This window comes from Aptenodytes forsteri, unplaced genomic scaffold (assembly GCF_000699145.1).
Source record: "Aptenodytes forsteri isolate BGI_AS27 unplaced genomic scaffold, ASM69914v1 Scaffold22, whole genome shotgun sequence".
Lineage (NCBI taxonomy): Eukaryota > Metazoa > Chordata > Aves > Sphenisciformes > Spheniscidae > Aptenodytes > Aptenodytes forsteri.
This window is the reverse complement of record NW_008795688.1, coordinates 115127-133123: the sequence shown is the minus strand read 5'-3', so window position 1 is coordinate 133123 and position 17997 is coordinate 115127. Positions and strand designations below refer to the sequence as shown.

Here is a 17997-nt window from a genome sequence, read left to right as displayed (position 1 = left end):
CACTAAACCATGTCCCTAAGCGCCTCATCTACTCGTCTTTTAAATACTTCCAGGGATGGTGACTCAACCACTTCCCCTCACTGCAACAGAGGTAATTTGTCATAGAATCATAGAATCATTAAGGTTGGAAAAGACCTCTAAGATCATCGAGTCCAACCATCAACCCAACACCACCGTGCCCACTAAACCATGTCCCTAAGCGCCTCATCTACACGTCTTTTAAATACCTCCAGGGATGGGGACTCAACCACTTCCCTGGGCAGCCTCTTCCAATGTTTCACCACTCTTTCGGTAAAGAAATTTTTCCTCACGTCCAATCTAAACCTCCCCTGGCGCAACTTGCCCTGAGCATCCGAGGGGCAAAGGGCAACATGGGAAGGCAGCTGGACCGTCTCAGCTTGGTCCCATAAAAACGGTCACAGACGCATGAGGCAAGCCGCTCCTTACTGATGGCTTCCAGGAAACAGAAGAGCAGAGACAAGTTAGAAGCTAGACATCTCCATCCTTGCTTGCACCCAGCCCAGGCTACAGGCACCATTTCTCCTCACCAAAGTGTCTTTCCTTGGGCAATTTCCGATCAGGATAGATGCTTCTTCTGGTCTTCCTTCAGCAAGCAAGCAGAGAAATCAACATGAACACCAGCATCCCCCCAGTTTTTTAAGGCTTCAACCCTCCCCGCCATGTGGGCTGTCTTTGGCCCTAGGGACTGGCACAACTACTGTAATGGCCTTGGTTACACACAGGCTCGAGTCACACATTAAAGTACAGATGGCTCCTTCGGACGGGAAGAGGTTGGCTTCCAACTAAAGATTAGCACATATTTCCTTTTGCGATGGCTGTGAAGTTAAACAGAGGAGGAATCTCAGCTATCACTCAGTCTCACCCCTACCCAGATTGTTCGTGCCGGTTCCAGTGTGTCGCATCTCAGAGGAACCACATGCCTCTCAGTCGCCCAGCCTGTGGCAGGAAGGGGTTCAGATGACGGTGTGGAGCACACAGAGATATGAGACGGTGCCTGCACTCAGGCCCTTCGTCCATCCCTTGCCCAGCCTCCCAGGGACTGGCTGCAGAGCACTGCATTCGTCACCACGGCTGAAGCTACCCCATTGCTTCCTGTCCCCAGTGCGCCATTAATACTAGCCATAAAACAGCAGCAAAAAATTAATCAGCGGCTTTAGGATTACAGTTCAGCTGGGTACCTGGGCAGGAAAACCCTCAATAGGCTGAACTTTCTTCTAGGAACCTCTCACAAGAGCATCCTGTCCTCAAGCAGTTTAACCTGGACCCCCATTGACGGTAAGTCAACACAGAGATCACCTATGGGGAAAAAACATGCGCTGTTGTACAGGGAAAGTACTGATGATTCAGGGTTTCATTTTCCCCTGCAAGTCAGTACCCAGCTGGTGCCCATAGACAGTGCAGAGGGGCAGCGCCGTGTGTGACACAGCCTGCCATCAGCAAAGATCCCCCAATAGACCAGAGTGTGGAGGACCCAGGGTCCTGGGTATCCTGACAGATCCATCCACAAATTTCTGATTACAAGGGCAGCATCAGCCTGCAGTTAGTTCATAAGCATTTCCTAGAAAGCCTCCAGACACAGCCAGAAGCAGGACTAGTCCTTGTGAGAACAGAAAGTGTTCGACTGGCTGAGCCACGCTGCTTGAGGTCCTCTCTGCAGATGGAAACACCAGCTAAATACATTGCATTACACTGGCCCATTGCTGTCCAGAAAGTTTTATGCAGTCAAACCCAAGTCTAGGTTATCGTAGAGCTGGGTAAACACCACAAAATATTTCTCATGCTTGCTTTGATTTGGATTTCAGTTTTTGGACATGTTTCCTCTGGCTACAACCCTTTAGCTTTTGCATTTCTTCCTGTGAGCGTTGCAGGGGAGGTGCCTACAGCGGGGAGAGGGGATTAGAAGGGCACAGGGGAAGAAAGTGAGTTCAGGATTGGCACAGAAAAGCCCAGCCCGTTCCTCACACAGTCAGCTGCCTGCACCAACTGGCACAGGCATACGGGCTGCACCTGAACATACTGATAATTATGCAACTTTGCATCGTTAGCACACCATTACTCTTCTTGAGTGAATTTTCCCTGCTAGGAAAACTCCATTCCTCATGCAGGCACAGAGAGCCTTGTTAACTTATAACTGATCATTAATTAGCACAAGTAAGATAAGGACAGTGGAGCACCAGGCATTGCCAAGAGAGATAAACAGCTGCCTGCAGCCCAGAAATGTTTCACTTGTCCAGCTTCGCTTGTTAGTCCTGAGCAAAGGTCAGTCCTGAGACAAACAGGGAGTCGGATGCCCTTTTAAGTCATGGGTGCTGGCCAAAACCCTTAAGGAATTAGCAAAACTCATAGACATTTCCAATCTTTTCTATTTTACAACTGCGTGTAAGAGCAGCTAAGTCATGCATATGGGAAACAGCCTGATCTACCAGCCCAGAAACCTGCAGCCATGAGAGGGAACTACAGCAGGGAGTTTGGCAGAAGAAGATACTCCCTGGATTTTCTTCCGCTTCTCCCTTTTCTTCTGAAAGTGCTGGTTTATTAGCAGGGCTCTCAACAAACCCCTCTGGGTCAGTCAGATCCTGTCCCCGGCAGAGGGGTGAATTTGGCCACTGTGCCGTGGCTTGGTTAGCCAGTCACCAACCCGCAGGCAGGGAGCCAAGCTCGGGGCTCGCTGCCAGCCCTGCCCGCAGGACCTGAGCCCGTCCCCAGGTACCTCCGCTTCGGCTGAAGGTAATTTGAGATGCAGCGATGGGAGCAGACAGGCAGCAGGCAGACAGAAAGGAGGGGACGGTGCTTGTGGGGCTGTGACCTCTAACCAAGGAGACACCCTGGGCACATTAATCCTAATCCTGTAATGGTATGTGGGGACTGAGAGCTGCTGGGAAGCCTGACTCTGCTCTCTGCTATTTCTTGCTACAGCTGAGAGAGCAGATGAGCACCTTTGAAATACCTCCTTGCAAGAGATCTCCTGGAAACAGCCCAATTCAGGTCCCATGACCCCAGTCCCCAGGTCCTTGTGGGCTTCCACACCCCCTGTCATCCCCCGTACCTGCTGGTCTCTCTCTGCAGGGCATCTGGAAATGCCACCCACGAAACCACACATTTGTCTACCAGGAAGCAAAAGTTCAAGAGGAAGGTTTGCCCTGGAACTTCTGACAAACAACTAGTTGAGCACGAGGAAGGGATCAGAGGTGCCGAGCTGCCCGAGGCTGTGGGCAGGTCCCTACACCCAGGCGAAGTGCCCCATCACCAACCAAATGCTTGGGCTATTTTTGCCCCAGCACACCAAGCCTGGGTGCAGGCTCCAGCTTTCTCCAGGCAGCCGATCCCGGGCCCGGCAGACCTCTGCTCACCTCTGGCAGACCATGTGAACTTTGCAAATAAAATTTTTCCCCAACATGACGGTAAAGCTAAAGAAAAGTCAGATACAGCCGACTTCAAGATACAGCTGTCATTGTTTGGGAGCATTCGTCATGCCTCACAGCAATGTCTCCATTCAGACAATCTGATGATAACCTACTTAGACCACGGAAGGCGGGTTCTATTGCCCCACCTGCCAAAAGAGGATGGCACCTGCTTTTTCTACCTTTCAGAGGAGTATCTTAATGACTTTAATAGTGGATCCAGCACAGGCAAGCTCATTCCTGCCTATTGATGCTAACTCATTCTGTGTTCCTAATTAGCCACCAGATCAGGATTGGCTACTTAAGGACCCCTTCTCTGGATGTTCACTGGCTTATGTTGTTCTCCGCCTCATGCACTAGAGTATCTCCAGCCTTGAAGCTATTCAAACCTGAGCTGGACCCTGAGCAACCTGATTGACGTTGCCTGCATACATTAAGCTCTTTGCTCCCTGCCAGCGCTGAGCCGTGGTGGCTCTGGGGTGGCAGATTTGGCTCTCAACCAACTCCTATGGCACACCGGCACCTGATGCAAGCGTCCACACTGGGATGCTCCTTCTTGTGCTGGCGAGGTGAAGCTGTGCGGATCACACCAGTAAAGATGAGGAGCACCTATGCACAAAGTGCCATTGGAGGAGACCAGAGGATGGAGGGTCACCACTGATGGTGGGTGGTGAGAAGTCACCCCATAGTGCGTTACCCACACCACATCGCCGCATCCCACCTCACCGGTGGTGGAGTGCATCCCACTCCAGCTGTGCCGAGTCCAGCAGCTTCAGCTGAGGTGACTGCAGATGACAACCCCTGACAGAGCAGGGGACCATCTCAAACTGCCACTGCACCTTGATAAATTAACACATACCAAAACGCCAAGGCTCTTTTTTTTGGTATAACCTATCTCATTCAGGACGCCAACGTTAAGTTGGCGCTCCCGGCCTGAAACGCCGAACGCACCTTATTCGCTGTCTTCCCATCCCTCACAGACGCAGACAGGCCACAGACCAGCTCAGCTTTGATGCTGTGAGAGTTGGAAAAAGCTCCGTCGAGTTGATTTGACCATATCTACAAGAGGCAAAACTAGTTTTGTTAAATAGTCTAGCCTTAACCCGGCCTTGCTTATTTTATCAGCAGCTGTTTGCTAAGTCTTTTGTACTTACAAGAACAAAACCCTCAGCTATGCAGCACTTCAAGGATCAGACTTGAGCCCTGATCCTAAACTTTTCGTCATGCACATTTTTAGAACAAAGTACCTTCTTTCTGCTTCGGATTTAAGCATGCGTGTTCCTCTTTCCACTTTTCTTTTTAAAAAGAAAAGAACAGGGAAGGGGGATTTGTGGTTTAGGGTTTTTTTTGTTGTTGAGAACAAACAAAAGCAGATTATCGTTCCAGCTTGGAAAATAAAGTATTTTCCTTTCAAATTTTATTTGCCTTTTCAAAAGACCCTTTTCTTTTTATTTAAAGAACACCTTTTGTTATTCTCTAATCAGAGTGAAAAAATTTGATAGCTAATACATAACAAAGTGCTGATTAACAAAAGTTATTCTCGTCTGGTTTTTGGCTCGTCTGAGCTGAAATGACTTTTCCCACGTTGTTTATTTGATTACGACACATTGGCCCTCACACCTACCAACTAATCCTTGAATATCCACAGGAAGGGAAGGGCGACACTTGAGACAGTTAAACATTTGCAAGTGTCATTTCATATTTCAGAGTACTGTCGGTAGCAACAGCTCCATCTGCAAAGTCTGCATCCCCAAAGACGCAGAAGAGATTTCCAAGTCAGAAATACCCCAATACCCGGCTGCTGGGCAAAAACCTGCCGACCCCGAGCAGTCACCCTTCGTCCCAGGGCTCTGCTGTGCACCCCGGGGCTGGACCTTGCCCGCGGCCCCAGGAGCTGCCACGTGCTCAGCTCTCAGCGTCTCGTATTTCTCTGCAAAGCATCACAGCAAAGGTCAAGGAGCCTCCTAGAAGAGACGGGTATGCACAGATCTCCCCTTGCACACACAAGCTCTGCTAGTTTCTTTTCTCCTTAATCCAGCATGAAACCGATTTTGGATTTACAGCATCAAAACCTGTTTTACTCACGGAACAGAAGCAGGTCAATTAACCGCTGCAGGTCTCCATGTCATGCCCTCTGGGACCAGGCTCATGAACATAATGACTTTATGAGCCTTTTCCTGCTCTCAGGGCTGCTCCTCTGCAAAGGACCCGGGTGCTCCCTGCCCTCCCCGTGGAGATATGGAGCCTCCTCCTGTGCCTCCCGCCTGCTTAGGAATTACTTGACTCAAACGCTGTACTTGTACTCGAAATAAATCAACATTTAATATTTTACAATTACCTTAAAAGTTCTTTGAACAGTATTTTACAGATCAGCACAAAAATTACACAGATTTGGTGAGGCTTAACATAGGTACAAGGATGACCTGAAAGAACCTCAGACTTCTTTCCAGAAAGCATCAGAGGTCAAAACCTTAGCCAGGATTATGAGTCCCTAGAGTTCGTGCTTGTTTTTCTTTATGAGATGGAAATTCTCTTCTCTAGTATTTCTGTAGGGCCAGCTGAAACCAAAGAGTTTATATCATTAACAGCAGCGGGGATATATTTAGCCACGGATATCAAGATCACAAACAGCAATGTTTTGACAGGATAAGGTGCTATTTTAAAGTATTGAACAAAAAACCCAGCTGTCAAATTTCAGCCCCATATGAGAAACACAAACCTGTTCGGGAAATGAAAAGTCAGTGGGAAAACTTTTTCCAAGTGCGTGGAAAGAGCTATTAAAATCTGTTTCTGATCCCTGGAGCCTACTGGACTTAAATACTGATGTGCAGAAGTGCACAGCAGCGACCTCAGCACACGTTCCCACATCACCCCGCAGGCACCCTGTGAGAGAGGGGAGGGCCCACCATGACCTGGCAGTGTCTTGGTGTCCCTGCCAAGTCCGTGCTGCGAGCAAGGGACGGACACTGCTCCAAGCACACAGGAAAAGGTGGGTGCTCCCAGGGTTGGTGTGTGGCCAAGGAAGGTGGATCCTTGCCGGGAGTCCAAGCCGGCTTTGCATCATGGTAGAGCCAGAGCACCTGCGTATGTTCAAGTGATGTTTTGCCCCACATGAGGGTCTTTTCTTGGAGTCCACAAGGCAATACCATCCTTGGGATGGTTTATTCAAGTAGAAGGATGAAGAGCAGAGGCCTCGGGAGCATGTTCACGTCTCATTTTTGCTCATCTCTGGCCACTGGCAGAAGCTGCATCCAGAGCTGCTGAGGACACCGAAGAGCCAGCTGGCACCTTCTCAACCCAAGATGTTCACCACTGGGCCCAGACCAAGCTGTCCCCAAACAACAGAGGCAGTGGGGCCAGGATCAGAGCCGCTGGCACAGGAGGGATCTCCCAAACACTTCCAGGAGGGATGTGGAGGAATCCAGCAGACAAGCTTGACCCATGCTCCTCAGAGACAACTGATGCCCCCAGGGGCTCTGGCCCTTTTCCTGGCAGATTTAACCTTGGATGACACCGCTGCTGTGCCACCAGCCCTTGGGGACAGAGCCCAACCTTGTTCTAACTAGTGCTAAGAGCTGACCAGGTCCCGTTTTCTGGAAGATCAAGGGACCCATGCTGAACTGATCACACCGTGGCTGAGCCCTGCAGCCCCCCAACAGTATCAGGGGTCCCTTCCAGATGTTTTCCAAGGAGCACATGTCCTCGGCATTAAGATCCTTTTAGCCTGCAGCAGGCAGCATGCTCTTCTGCCTGTTATCGTTAGTGCAATCACCAAAAACTACCGAGAAACAACTTGAGGGCTATGAAACCAGGCAAGGCTTTTCCAGTCTCATTTTTTCCTCCTGGGGTCAGAATACCTCTAAATACCCCCAAGTATTGCACCTTTCTGTACCTACAGCCTTGCAGAAAGAATGAAGAGGATGGAAAAACTCTTTGCAGGGGAGGGGGGGAACTCAAATCCTATCGTCGCTTGCAAGTGTCACTAGTGTTTTTGGTGCTGGGTCCTTCTCTAGCAAAGCTGCCTCCTCAGGTAAGCTTTAGGCAATCCTAGTGGTTTTCCTAGTACTTCCCTCCCTCCTATGAATGTGAGCATGGTTCCTGCCATATTTCAAGCAACTATTGAGGATTCAGCCTCTGGTATGTCTCTAGCATACAGTGCTGGGGAGCAGGACGCAAGAACATGGGCTGAACAGGGAGTACATCTCCTGGGTGAACTCTGAAATTCTGCAGAAATTGGAAGTTCAGTCCTGCAGATCCTGGATTTACAGTAAACGCATGTATACATGACAAGCTGTCCATGCCCTGGTACGGCCTATTGCACTCAATTCACTGGAACGCAAGCAGCAGTCTACAACCCATGCTGGGGTCTTTCTAGGCCCCAGCTGTGTCGCTCTGCTCTGCACTGTTTCTCTGCAAGACACCCAACCTTCATAATTTAAAGGAAACGTTGAGAAAGCCTGTCCCCATCCCAAAAGAACTGTCCTGAGCATCCTCGACCTGTTATGGGTGAAATGCCATCAGGACTTTGGTTGGGTGGTCTGCAACTCCGCATGCGTGGAAGACCACCTACCACCGCTCAGTCAAGGACATTCATTTTCCAAAACGTCCCCCCATGAGCTCCCCCCAGATCACACTGGCCTTGCGGTCACTGTCAAATACAGCCACAGCACCATTTGTTGGCAGAAAATATATCACTGTCCTTGCCTTGTCCTCTCAATCCAGGTGTTGGCAGTCTGCTGAACTAGGTGGGTATCTCAAGGAAACCACTTTCCTCCCATTGCTGAGGAACCCTGAGAAATACCAGAGCACAACACCAGTGTTCCCATTTCCCAAGGATGGGCTAAGCCCAGACCAAGAGCAGCTCAGCCACCATGCTAACGCTTTGGGCTGCAGGGTGTCTTGGACAAGAACGGATGGGTCTCCAGCCCAAAGGAGGACAGTCAACTTCCTCTTCCTGAGGCTATATTGGTGTTGGATGTGAGTCTGGCCTGAGAGGACACAGGGTTCTTCTACGGCCGTGCTCCACTGAAGGTGGCAATGGGTAAACACAGGAGAGAATGAAACTCAGAGGAGTCCTGGGAAGGCAAAGAGGACCTTCTCAGTGCAAAGAGATCGCTGTCCCTGGGTTTGTAGCACACAGAGATCTCACACCTGCAGGGGAACAAAAAGAAACCAAGTTATAAGTAAGGTGTGTGGCTGAGAATCATGGTCCTCAGGTGCAGCCGAAATATCTGCAAACAAACAGGAATCAGTGCAGTCTTTAATAGGACCAGAGTTTGAGTGCTGAGAGTTCAGGTCTTCAAGCTGGCTCAGACTGGGACCTAGAGCAGAAGCATCCATAAAGAGTAATTTCTGAAACTCATTAGGGAAAACAAGAACTTTTGCACCCCCAAGTTTTGGCGAGAGGGAAGTAGCTCCTCTTCCATTTTGTGCGTTGAACTCTCTCACTAGCCCCTCGAGTTGCACAACAAACAAGTAAAACACTTTAGGGTTATTTAAGAAATAAGATCCGAAATCTCTTTCCATTGGAGGCAGCATAACCTTGCAGAGTTCTGCTCTCTCTGAGGAAGAAATTAAAATGCTTGCACATTTTTAAGACCCGTGGATCAACTGGTTTGATCTCTTTGTGCTCATGGAAGTATGTTGTCTACAGTGAGTTTTCAAATTCCATCACCTGGGGAGCCAGCTTGGTGCCCTGGGGACATGACTGATGGATGAACAGTCAGATGAACAATTCTTGCCCTACCCCAGTCTCTCCCATGAAGATCTTGGGTTCCTTCTGCAATGGGTATGCCAAAGGTGGTGGAGAACCCAAATGAGGTTTAGAAGTGGCTCTGCTCATATGCCCAGCGCTCTCCACATACCTCATTTATGTTGTATAGCTTTCCTCTGGCTTATGACTGGTCTTGCCGAAAGAGCTGTCTTTACAGAGTTGAGCAGTTGACTGGGGACCACCCTTTAGACTGTGGCAGTCCTGAAGGTAAACTGCTGCTGGGATCTGAGCAGGACCATCCATCCCACCTGAGCTCAGCTGCACTACAGAGCTTGGAGCTATGTCGTCCAGCTTGGGCATCTGGCATAGATCCACCATGGTGCTCAGGACCTCGTCCCCCTGGTGGCCACCCACGCTTCATGGACAAGTCCTCACACACAGGATGCACCATCCCAGGAGGGCTGGCTGCAGTGGGCAGCTGGCCACATTGCAGTTCCTACCTGGTTACACTCTGCAGGATCTTCTGCTCATCCTGGTCCAGGCACACGGCGAAGGAGGACTGCACACCGATAATCTGGACCTTGTCTACTTTTATCTGGGACACGCTGATCTGCTGACAGAAAAAGAGTCTGAGTGAGGGAGCTGCCAGGCTCTGCATTTCCCTGTGCAGGGAAGGGGAGCCGGGGAGCTGGGCACCCCTAAGGCAGGCCTGGTGGCCAACAGCAAATGGATCCCCCAAGGAGCTACTGTCTCCTGCCCTGCTTCCCTCCCAGCTGAGTCAGGCTGACCTCCTGTTACCAAATGTAAAAGCACCTTGGTTTGAGTTACCTGATTGAAACTTTTTTTGGATTTGGAGTTTTGCCTTTTGACCACCTCGGTCATGGTTAAGTTGAGACACTCTGTCTTTGAGGCTGTAACAAAAGAAAACTGTTATCACTTGGGGCTTCTGGGCCACTGGTGGGAACCCAAGTGGTCCCTCTGCCCCTCAAAGCACCCCAGAGCCAGTGGCTCTCAGCAGGACCCCACCGTCGGGGGAAATGCAGAACAGTTCTAGCTTTACTTCCCTCATGCTAACCCACACGGAAAGAAAGCAATGAGAGACACAGAGGTAAACGTCCTCTGTAATTTCCAACAGCCTTCCAAACATAGCAGAAAAGGACATTTAACTATCTTAGGACCTAATCAGGAGAAAAAAAAAACATTGCCCCGTCATCATGAGGAAATTCTAGTTCTCCCAGCTTGGCCGTTCTTACAGTCCACCTGGAGATGCTTTTTCGTGTCTGGAATTACAGTGACATCCTGTGGTCAAACTGCCGAATGTGAAAACCAACGGAGGCAAGGGGACCGGGTTTCTCTTGGAAGGAAGGAGATTCTTGAAGGAGAAGCTTCTCCCCAACATGGAACTGAGGACACCCCCTGAAGCAAACTCACAGCGCTAGTAGCACAAGCGAAGCTCCTGAACTAGCGCAGAAACACCCAACTTAAAATATATTGAGGAGGTGAGAAATTAGCTCCTGCTGGGTTTTTTCCAGGGTTGTCTGCATGGCTTCATGGATGGGGTAGCAACAGGTGGGACAGGAGGGATAGAGATTTACGTTGGGCTCCGTGGGGCATGCAGGAGCTGTCTCCTATTTGGTAGATCACCTGTTTGCCCCGACTACTCCGCTCACAAACCACACATCTGCCAGACACAAAGCACATGAGGAAAGAGGAACTAAAAACCCCCTCAGTTTACTCAGAACTGGGTGTCTGATTGCCAAAACAGCAGTTCTTAAGCAAGAATTAAGAGGTATTGCTTCTAAATACACACACAGACTAAAAGTCTTGCTGCTTTTAAAAGGCTCAAAGCCTTATTAATACCCCATCAGAAACCTGATTAGAAAAACAACTATGAAGCAAAACCATGTGGCAGCCAGCTATCTCTGAGATGCAGGAAGGAAACCAGGCTGAAGCACCAGCTTAGCGAGAGACTGCCGAAAGCTGGCTGCAAGGCACGGCTGCTGCGGACGGCAGGACAAGCACCCTCTCCCTCGGTCCTACTTCACTTAACAACAGTTTTACCTGTGTCTCCTTCTCCTTACTAAACAAGCGTTGTTCTGGAAAGCACCACTCTGCAGCGATCACCCTGCTGTTTGGACAGTCCCAGCCCCATCCCTAATGGACATTCCATTTCCCTGGCTGGAAGCTTTAGGACAACGAGAAATCAAATGCCCTTTGTCCCTGACATTGTGCTAAGGACAGCAAAGGACTACAGTATGCCCCAGGGAACACCAGGAACCTTCCACATATCTCCTCCTGCATTCACGCATTTCTGCTTTGCTCCAGCTAGAAGATCCACGCTGTCCTCTTGCTCCACCAGTCCCTCCCATTGCTCCCTACGCAAAGCCACAAAGACCACCTCTACCCACCTAGTTCTTCATACTTCTTGCAGGCTTTGCTAAGGTTGACAGATGTGCAGACCTTCTCAACATCGTTCCAGTGACTTCTTCCACTGACGGCTGTCTGCAGAGACCAACCAAAGCCCATGAGATGCCACGCTCCAGGCTGATGTTACCCTGCCTCCCACCCCTAACCATCTGGCTGGACTAGCTCAGATCTGGATTTACCTGGAGCCGCACAGACAAAGTTTGAATAGGCATTAAAATTCATTTAACCTTGGATTTTCAAAAATTGCCCAGGCTTAACACTAAATAACTGCAAAGGAACCAACAAAATAGGAGGACTGCTGTGACCAGCAGAAGATCGCTCCCTGGAAGCAAAGTCCACCAGTGTAAAGTGGCACTGAGTACATGTCCAGTCTATGGAAACTGGCTGCACGTTCCCTATTTCACTGGGCTGAACAGGAGTGGAAAGCCACCCCCAATTAGCCAGTAAGTAGACAATTAGCTTGAGTTTGGCTCATCTGGGCTTGCATTCGGGCTCCTCCAGCAGACTGTCAGCATTTGCCTCTCTCAGCCCCCAGCTGAGACATGTTTGCCCAGCACTGAAGTGGTTTTCTGCCCCATTTGTCTTTGTGCAAGTCCCGTGCACTCACCTTGCTGTAGGCGATCTGTAGTGTTAGTGGGATTGCTTCTCTGTCTCCATCTATGCCCAGCCTTTTGCTGCCTGGACCTGCACAAAACAAGGAACAAATGTCACACGGTGGCCTTTTATCCCCATTCTTCAGCTGGCTACTGATACAGCAGCACACTCAGTACCTACAGAAAGGGGAAAAAAAACCCCGGTTTTCCTGAACACAGCTGCGGAGCAAAAAGGCAAAAAGAAAAGGTGGCTTAAAAGCTGCCAGAAAGCAATTAATCCAGTGCAGAAATTTCAACACAAAGCACAACAAGCAGCTCTGCAAAACTGAAAGCGGTGCTGGCTAAGCCGGTGCAGAGGGGTCAGTGCTCCAGGGAAAACACAAAGCAATAAAAGGCCTCATTGCTAACCCAGCTCCTGTTTTTCCGGGCATATTTGTGCCCACATTAAATTAGCCTTGAAATACTGTGCCCGACACTTATTAACTTTTTTTTTTCCTGGATAATTTTTTGCAGATGTTAAGTGGTGTGCTGCCAGACAACCCAAGGAAAAAAAAAAAAAAATCAAAGTCAGAAAGGATTGGTGGTTTCATGAGTTATTGGGAACAGGTCTTGGCCAAGCCTGTATTTTGGGGGAGTGGGGTGGTGACACTTCATATGGGGGATATTTTATGAGCTCTGTTTAGAAAGACAAGGCAAGATCACAGAAAAGCAATTGGTTAAAAAAATTAAGCAACGTGTTTAAATGCAGTATTGTTGGTTGGCCATGAGATGTCTCAGCAAGCTGCGCCGCACCAGACAGCATGTTGCCCTTGGTACCCCGGAGAGAGCTGGAGACCACGCTGCAGGCAGATGCTTCTGCCATTGCTTCTTGTCTCTAATAATTTTATAAATTCCTAGTGTAAAAGCTCATGGATCTCCCTTGCAGGAAGGCTCCAAGCACACGCACGAACCTTGCTTTGCCCAGTTAACTAAGGAAACGGAAAGAGGGTTTTTATAAATGACACTCCTGGACACAGCACAAACAACAGAAAGCAGCAAAAAGAAAAGATGAAGAGCTGCACTTGGCCAGGTGCTGATGAGAGGAAGGAAATGGGCTTGAAGCTGTGTTATTGCAAATACGTTTTAGAGTTAACAGCAGTAAAAACAACAAGGCATTGCCACAGCTTCGGTCCTGAAGAGGAATGCAAGAACTATGATGCTTCACCTCCAAATTTGTGAAAAGGTGTCTGGATCTTTGCTCACGATGCAGCCTGGGCTCAGACACCTCTTGCAGCCCACACTCCCGCCAGCCCCTCTTTCCATTTATCTCCCAGCCCAGTGGTTTGCAGACCTCCACCCCGAGGCTGCGAGTGCAGAAGCAGCTACAGACCTGACGCCTTGATGGCCCGCGTGGCTGCTGAGTGGCCCAGCTCGAGGGAATGGATGAAGACTTCGGTCATCTTTTCTCCCCCAATGAAGGTGAGCTGCCAGGAGAAGAGGGAAGACGTGGTGGTGAGGAGACCCAGCCCGTGCCAGGCAACATTCACCCCCTCGCTCCTTTCTGCGAGAAACAGGTCAGTTTGGGAAAATCCTTTCATGTTTTCAAAACACACCTTTCAACAACTGCCTTGGGTGACACTTGCCTTTAGCTTGCCCTCCAACTGTTTTAACAGACCACCAGCAAGTAAAACAACCCAAAAACCTAATTTTCACTTAAAGAAAACTCCCCAGCCCACTGGAAAGAAAACCTACGATGAGCCTAACAGCAGGGTCTGGGCATCGCTTTGGGCGACACAAATCCCATGAACAGCAGCAACTCTGCTCACCACAGCCCCAGTGCAGCTGGTCCCGTGCCACCGCACCAAAGCAGTCATTGCAGCCGTGCATTCAACCTTCCCCACCACGTCTGCCCTGTGCACAGCAGGGCGTGGAAAATAGGCTTCATGGAGGGGCTTGGTTTGGAAAGCAGAGCACTGGAGGGACTTCCAAGCGATGTGAATAACCTGTCAGCACTGACAGGAGTCGCTTTGTGTCATGGGGAAAGGTATTTGGATGGAGAACTGCTCGTGTGACTTAAGGATCGTCTACGCAGGACCTGCATGCTCTCAATCCCTGAGCCAGGAGCATCGGCCAAAGCACCATGGGCACCCAGGGAATAAGAGGAGACCGAGCTGTGCTTCACCAGCACATGGTTGGCTGTGCCATACCCCCATCCGCTTCACAGGCAGGTCCTGAGTTGGTGGCACAGGCAGAAGACCTCCCTTTCCTCCTCACCAAGATGGGGCTGAGCCCTTTTGCCTACCTCTGTCTGGTAGAGCTGCAGCAGGATGGGGCGCATGGCGAAGCGGCAATAGTAGAGGATCATGTCGGCCAGGATGGGCAGCTGCTCCTGGGAGTCCTCCTGGGGCTCAGCTTCTGGCTTGGCAGACTGCAGCGAGAGAATAAGTCACAAGCCTGATGGGGTACGTGGTACCCACAGCCCGGTGCCAAGAACTGCCCGTCCCACCCTGGGGGGATGGAAACCCTCCTCCTGACCACCCATCTCCATCCCGTGTCCATGTAGCACAGCCTGCTGTACAGGATCGTGGTGGCCCAGTGTTAAGCAGAAGCTCTCTGCTCAGCTGCTGTGTACCTTGGGGAAAGGGGGATGCCAAGCCCTACCACCTTGCATGCACATACCTGACACAGGACATCCATGGGCAGGTTCATCAGCCCAAGAACGTTGCGCTCGTACCACGGGTCCAACATGCCGATGTAGTGGGAGATGTCGTTGGTGCTGCCCTCCATCCCAGCCAAGGTGGGATCCTGAAACCAGACACACAGGGCTCACACCAGGGCCCCCCCCCAGGCTCCTCACCCCACGCTTGGGGCTGGTGGAAGAGACACTAACGCTCCCCTCAGCCTGCCCTGCCAGCCTCCTCGCACACCGCTCTCAGGGCCAAGCAGAGTGCCGGTGGCACTGCAAGCCCCGCGGTGAGCAGGACACCTACCGCCTGTGCTGAGGCCCGGAGCTGCGGGTCCCCCGGAGATGGGGAGGGATGCATCAGCAGGGTCGATGGAGCCAAGCAGCTCCTCTTCACGGGGACGTAGAAAAACTGCAGCTTGAAGTACCTTGTCAGTGAGGGGCAGGTACTCTCCTTGAGCCTAGGAGAAGGTAGGAGAGGGCTGGGTGAGCCAAGCCCTCTGGCGTGTCCCAGCAGGGCCAGGTACCTGCAGCCAGGTCCCCCGCACCGCCCGGCTCACCTGAGGTTGCTGTAGGCTCGGGCCACTTTCCCCGAGATGCGGTCGGAGCCGAAGACCACGACACGCAGCGTGGACACCTTGGTGTCCTCGTCGTAACTGAGGAAGGGCCGTCGGTGGAGGCTGAGGTGCCGCGGGGCGAGCGGGGCCGGCAGCCGCTGGCTCAGGACGTGCTGCGGCAGCGAGTGAGCGCGCCGGGAGCGCGCCGGGATGCGGTGCTTGGCCTGTGGGGTGCACAGGCTCTCGGCCCGGCGCAGGGGCAATGAGAGCGAGCCTGTGCCTGGGCAGTCCTTCAGGTCTCTCCTCAAGACCAGCTGGCTTTTGCTCTTGAACAGTTTGTAGATCTTGTTGGTCAGCGTGTGTCTGTATTTGTGGTGGGTCTTCTCTACCTTCAGCTCCGGCCTCCCCACCATGTCCAGGGAGCTCTCATCACTGTCCTCCGCGTACCCGCTGTCCATGCAGTCCTTCAGGCTGGAGACGAATGACTTCAGAGACTTTCTGGAGACCACCGTCAGCTCCGAGATGGAGTCCTTGGAGGTGGTGAAGAGGGACACTCGCGAGGGCTTAGATCCCTCCTCCGACAGTGCCGAGTACACAGAGTCTTTGGAAATGGTGCAGATGGGGGAAAGCAGCGAGTCCCGCTCGGGGGAACAGCCATCAGTTTCCACCTCCTCCTCCTCTTCATCCTCCTCCTCGTTCTCTGAGGCCATGGGCTCGACAACGCTGCACTCTTTGCTGAGGACATCATTGAGGATATCTGGAAGGCAACCGGAGGAAGATCGGGTCTGGTACGGGATCCAGCACAGCCACTGGAAATGTGATGACCCCAGACAGCAACACTACCATAGCGTGGCCAACGCTTTCTTTGATCCTGCACAGTTTCAAACAAGGAGCTGAAAACCTCCTCCTGAAGGTTTTTAGATTGCCAAAAGACACTCAGATGCGATGGCAAAACAAAACGCGTTTCTCTCCTTGAGGTCACATTCTGCTTGGGTTCTCGAAAGGCAAACACCAGCTGGGGTTTTGCTTCCTTCCTACACAGATTTCACAATGTACCCGTGTCTAATCTGGGTTTAACAAGAGGGCAGGAGGAAAGCAAGGAATTTTGATAATCAAACCCCAAATCGCCCCACTGCGGGTGGCCTCCCAGCAAGGCTAGACTTGCTGCAAAGCCCAAGCCAGAGCTCTAGTCCAGCTCGTTGGGGCCAGCAGGCAACGAACACGAAACCTTCACAGGAACAGAAAAGGTCTTCCAGGAATGCGGAAGCCGGAGGGAACAGCTCAGCAGAAAGGGAAGCCACTGTTTCCCCTGCAAAACTGCTGCGGCCAGGCCGAGAGCACAGCAAAGGCACCCGCTCTTTGGCCATCCCTGCTGTGGGCGGGGGAAGAGCTGTAACATCCGAGGGGTCTCAACCCCACAAAGCCCCGACATCTCAGTGCAGTCAGGCTTTTCCAGCAACAATTATTTCCAGGGCACGAGCAAGGTTTAATCCTTGCAGAGGAGCTTTCTACCAAACAAGGTCTCCATCCTACCAATATCCCCACAGACATGGGTGCGATGAATCTCCTTCCAGCTTAATGCAAGGCACAACTTTGCCCAGGAGAACAAGCCCTGCATGATTTGTCTCCGGCAGCACAACGTGTTTTGGGGCCACCAGTGCCTCATGCCCACAGCTCGGATGAGGGCTTTGCTCAGGATCACAGCAGGCATCATGCCCAAGCTGACGCCCATGTCCTCTCCCATCCAGGGGACGCTGATGCCCACCGCGTTCTCTCTCCCGTCACCACTAACAATTTGTTACCAGCTCTTTCAGGCTCCGGCCACAGTTTGTGCCGCACGCCCGGCTGCACCTGGCAGTGCCGGCGGAGCTGAAACGCTGCTCAGCCACCCCTGCGATGGGGAGCAGAGGGCTGCGGTCTCACCAGGGGGGACGGGGGACCCCCTCCACTTACCAAAGTTATCCTGATCCCAGCTGTAAGTGTAGCAACGAGCGGCGGGTATGGGGATGGTGTGGAGCTTGCGGGGCTGAGCCTCGCCTGGGAAGAAAGGAGGGAGAGGAGTTAGTTTGGAGGGAACCCCGATACCGCTCCTGACAGCTCTCCTGGATGGTGGGAGATGCCACCCACCCCATGCATGTTTTGGGCAGCCCAGGTCATGCAGAGCACTGATGCTGCTGTCGTTATCCCTGTGAAGTCACATGCAATTGGGACGAGGGGACATTTCACACCTCTGAGAGCCATCAGACATCGCTGCTGCCATCAGTTTCTGGTTTAATGTTTTCACCTCACCCACAAAGGCTGGAGAATTTTTTTTTTTGTTGCTGTTTTAATGAAAGATGAGAAACAATTTCTGGCTCATCGCGTGGTTATGAAATAGGACCTGGGCTGGTGTTTTTTTTGTTGGAGTTGTTGTTGCGCTAGGTTGAAACTTTGTGCAAAAGAGGGTTTCACACTTCAAAGGGCTGGCTCCCAGCCCCCGCAGCGCAGGGGAGCTCGTCACCGCTGCAAGGGCTGAGCCAGTAGAAAACCCTGGAGAAAGAGGGGCATGGGGGAGTTTCTCACCCACGATGGCAGGAAAGGATGCGGCCCCGGCGATGTCCCGCAGCACGGACTGCAGCCCCTC

At 51.5% G+C, this 17997-nt stretch overlaps 1 protein-coding gene across 1 annotated transcript in view; it reads right to left on the bottom strand.

Annotated features, from left to right (window-relative positions):
- Positions 1-8431: 8431 nt before the first annotated feature.
- The window catches only part of PIK3R5 (phosphoinositide-3-kinase regulatory subunit 5), a 25612-nt gene continuing 16046 nt past the window's right edge, over positions 8432-17997 (bottom strand). The window contains exons 8-19 of the mRNA XM_009282789.1: positions 17937-17985; positions 17328-17411; positions 15378-16131; positions 15125-15278; positions 14814-14939; positions 14437-14562; positions 13525-13618; positions 12170-12246; positions 11544-11637; positions 9964-10046; positions 9636-9745; positions 8432-8573 (exon numbers count right to left, since the gene is read on the bottom strand). Coding sequence (XP_009281064.1) covers positions 8432-8573; positions 9636-9745; positions 9964-10046; positions 11544-11637; positions 12170-12246; positions 13525-13618; positions 14437-14562; positions 14814-14939; positions 15125-15278; positions 15378-16131; positions 17328-17411; positions 17937-17985 — 1893 coding nt within the window. The remainder of the gene's footprint in view (positions 8574-9635; positions 9746-9963; positions 10047-11543; positions 11638-12169; positions 12247-13524; positions 13619-14436; positions 14563-14813; positions 14940-15124; positions 15279-15377; positions 16132-17327; positions 17412-17936; positions 17986-17997) is intronic.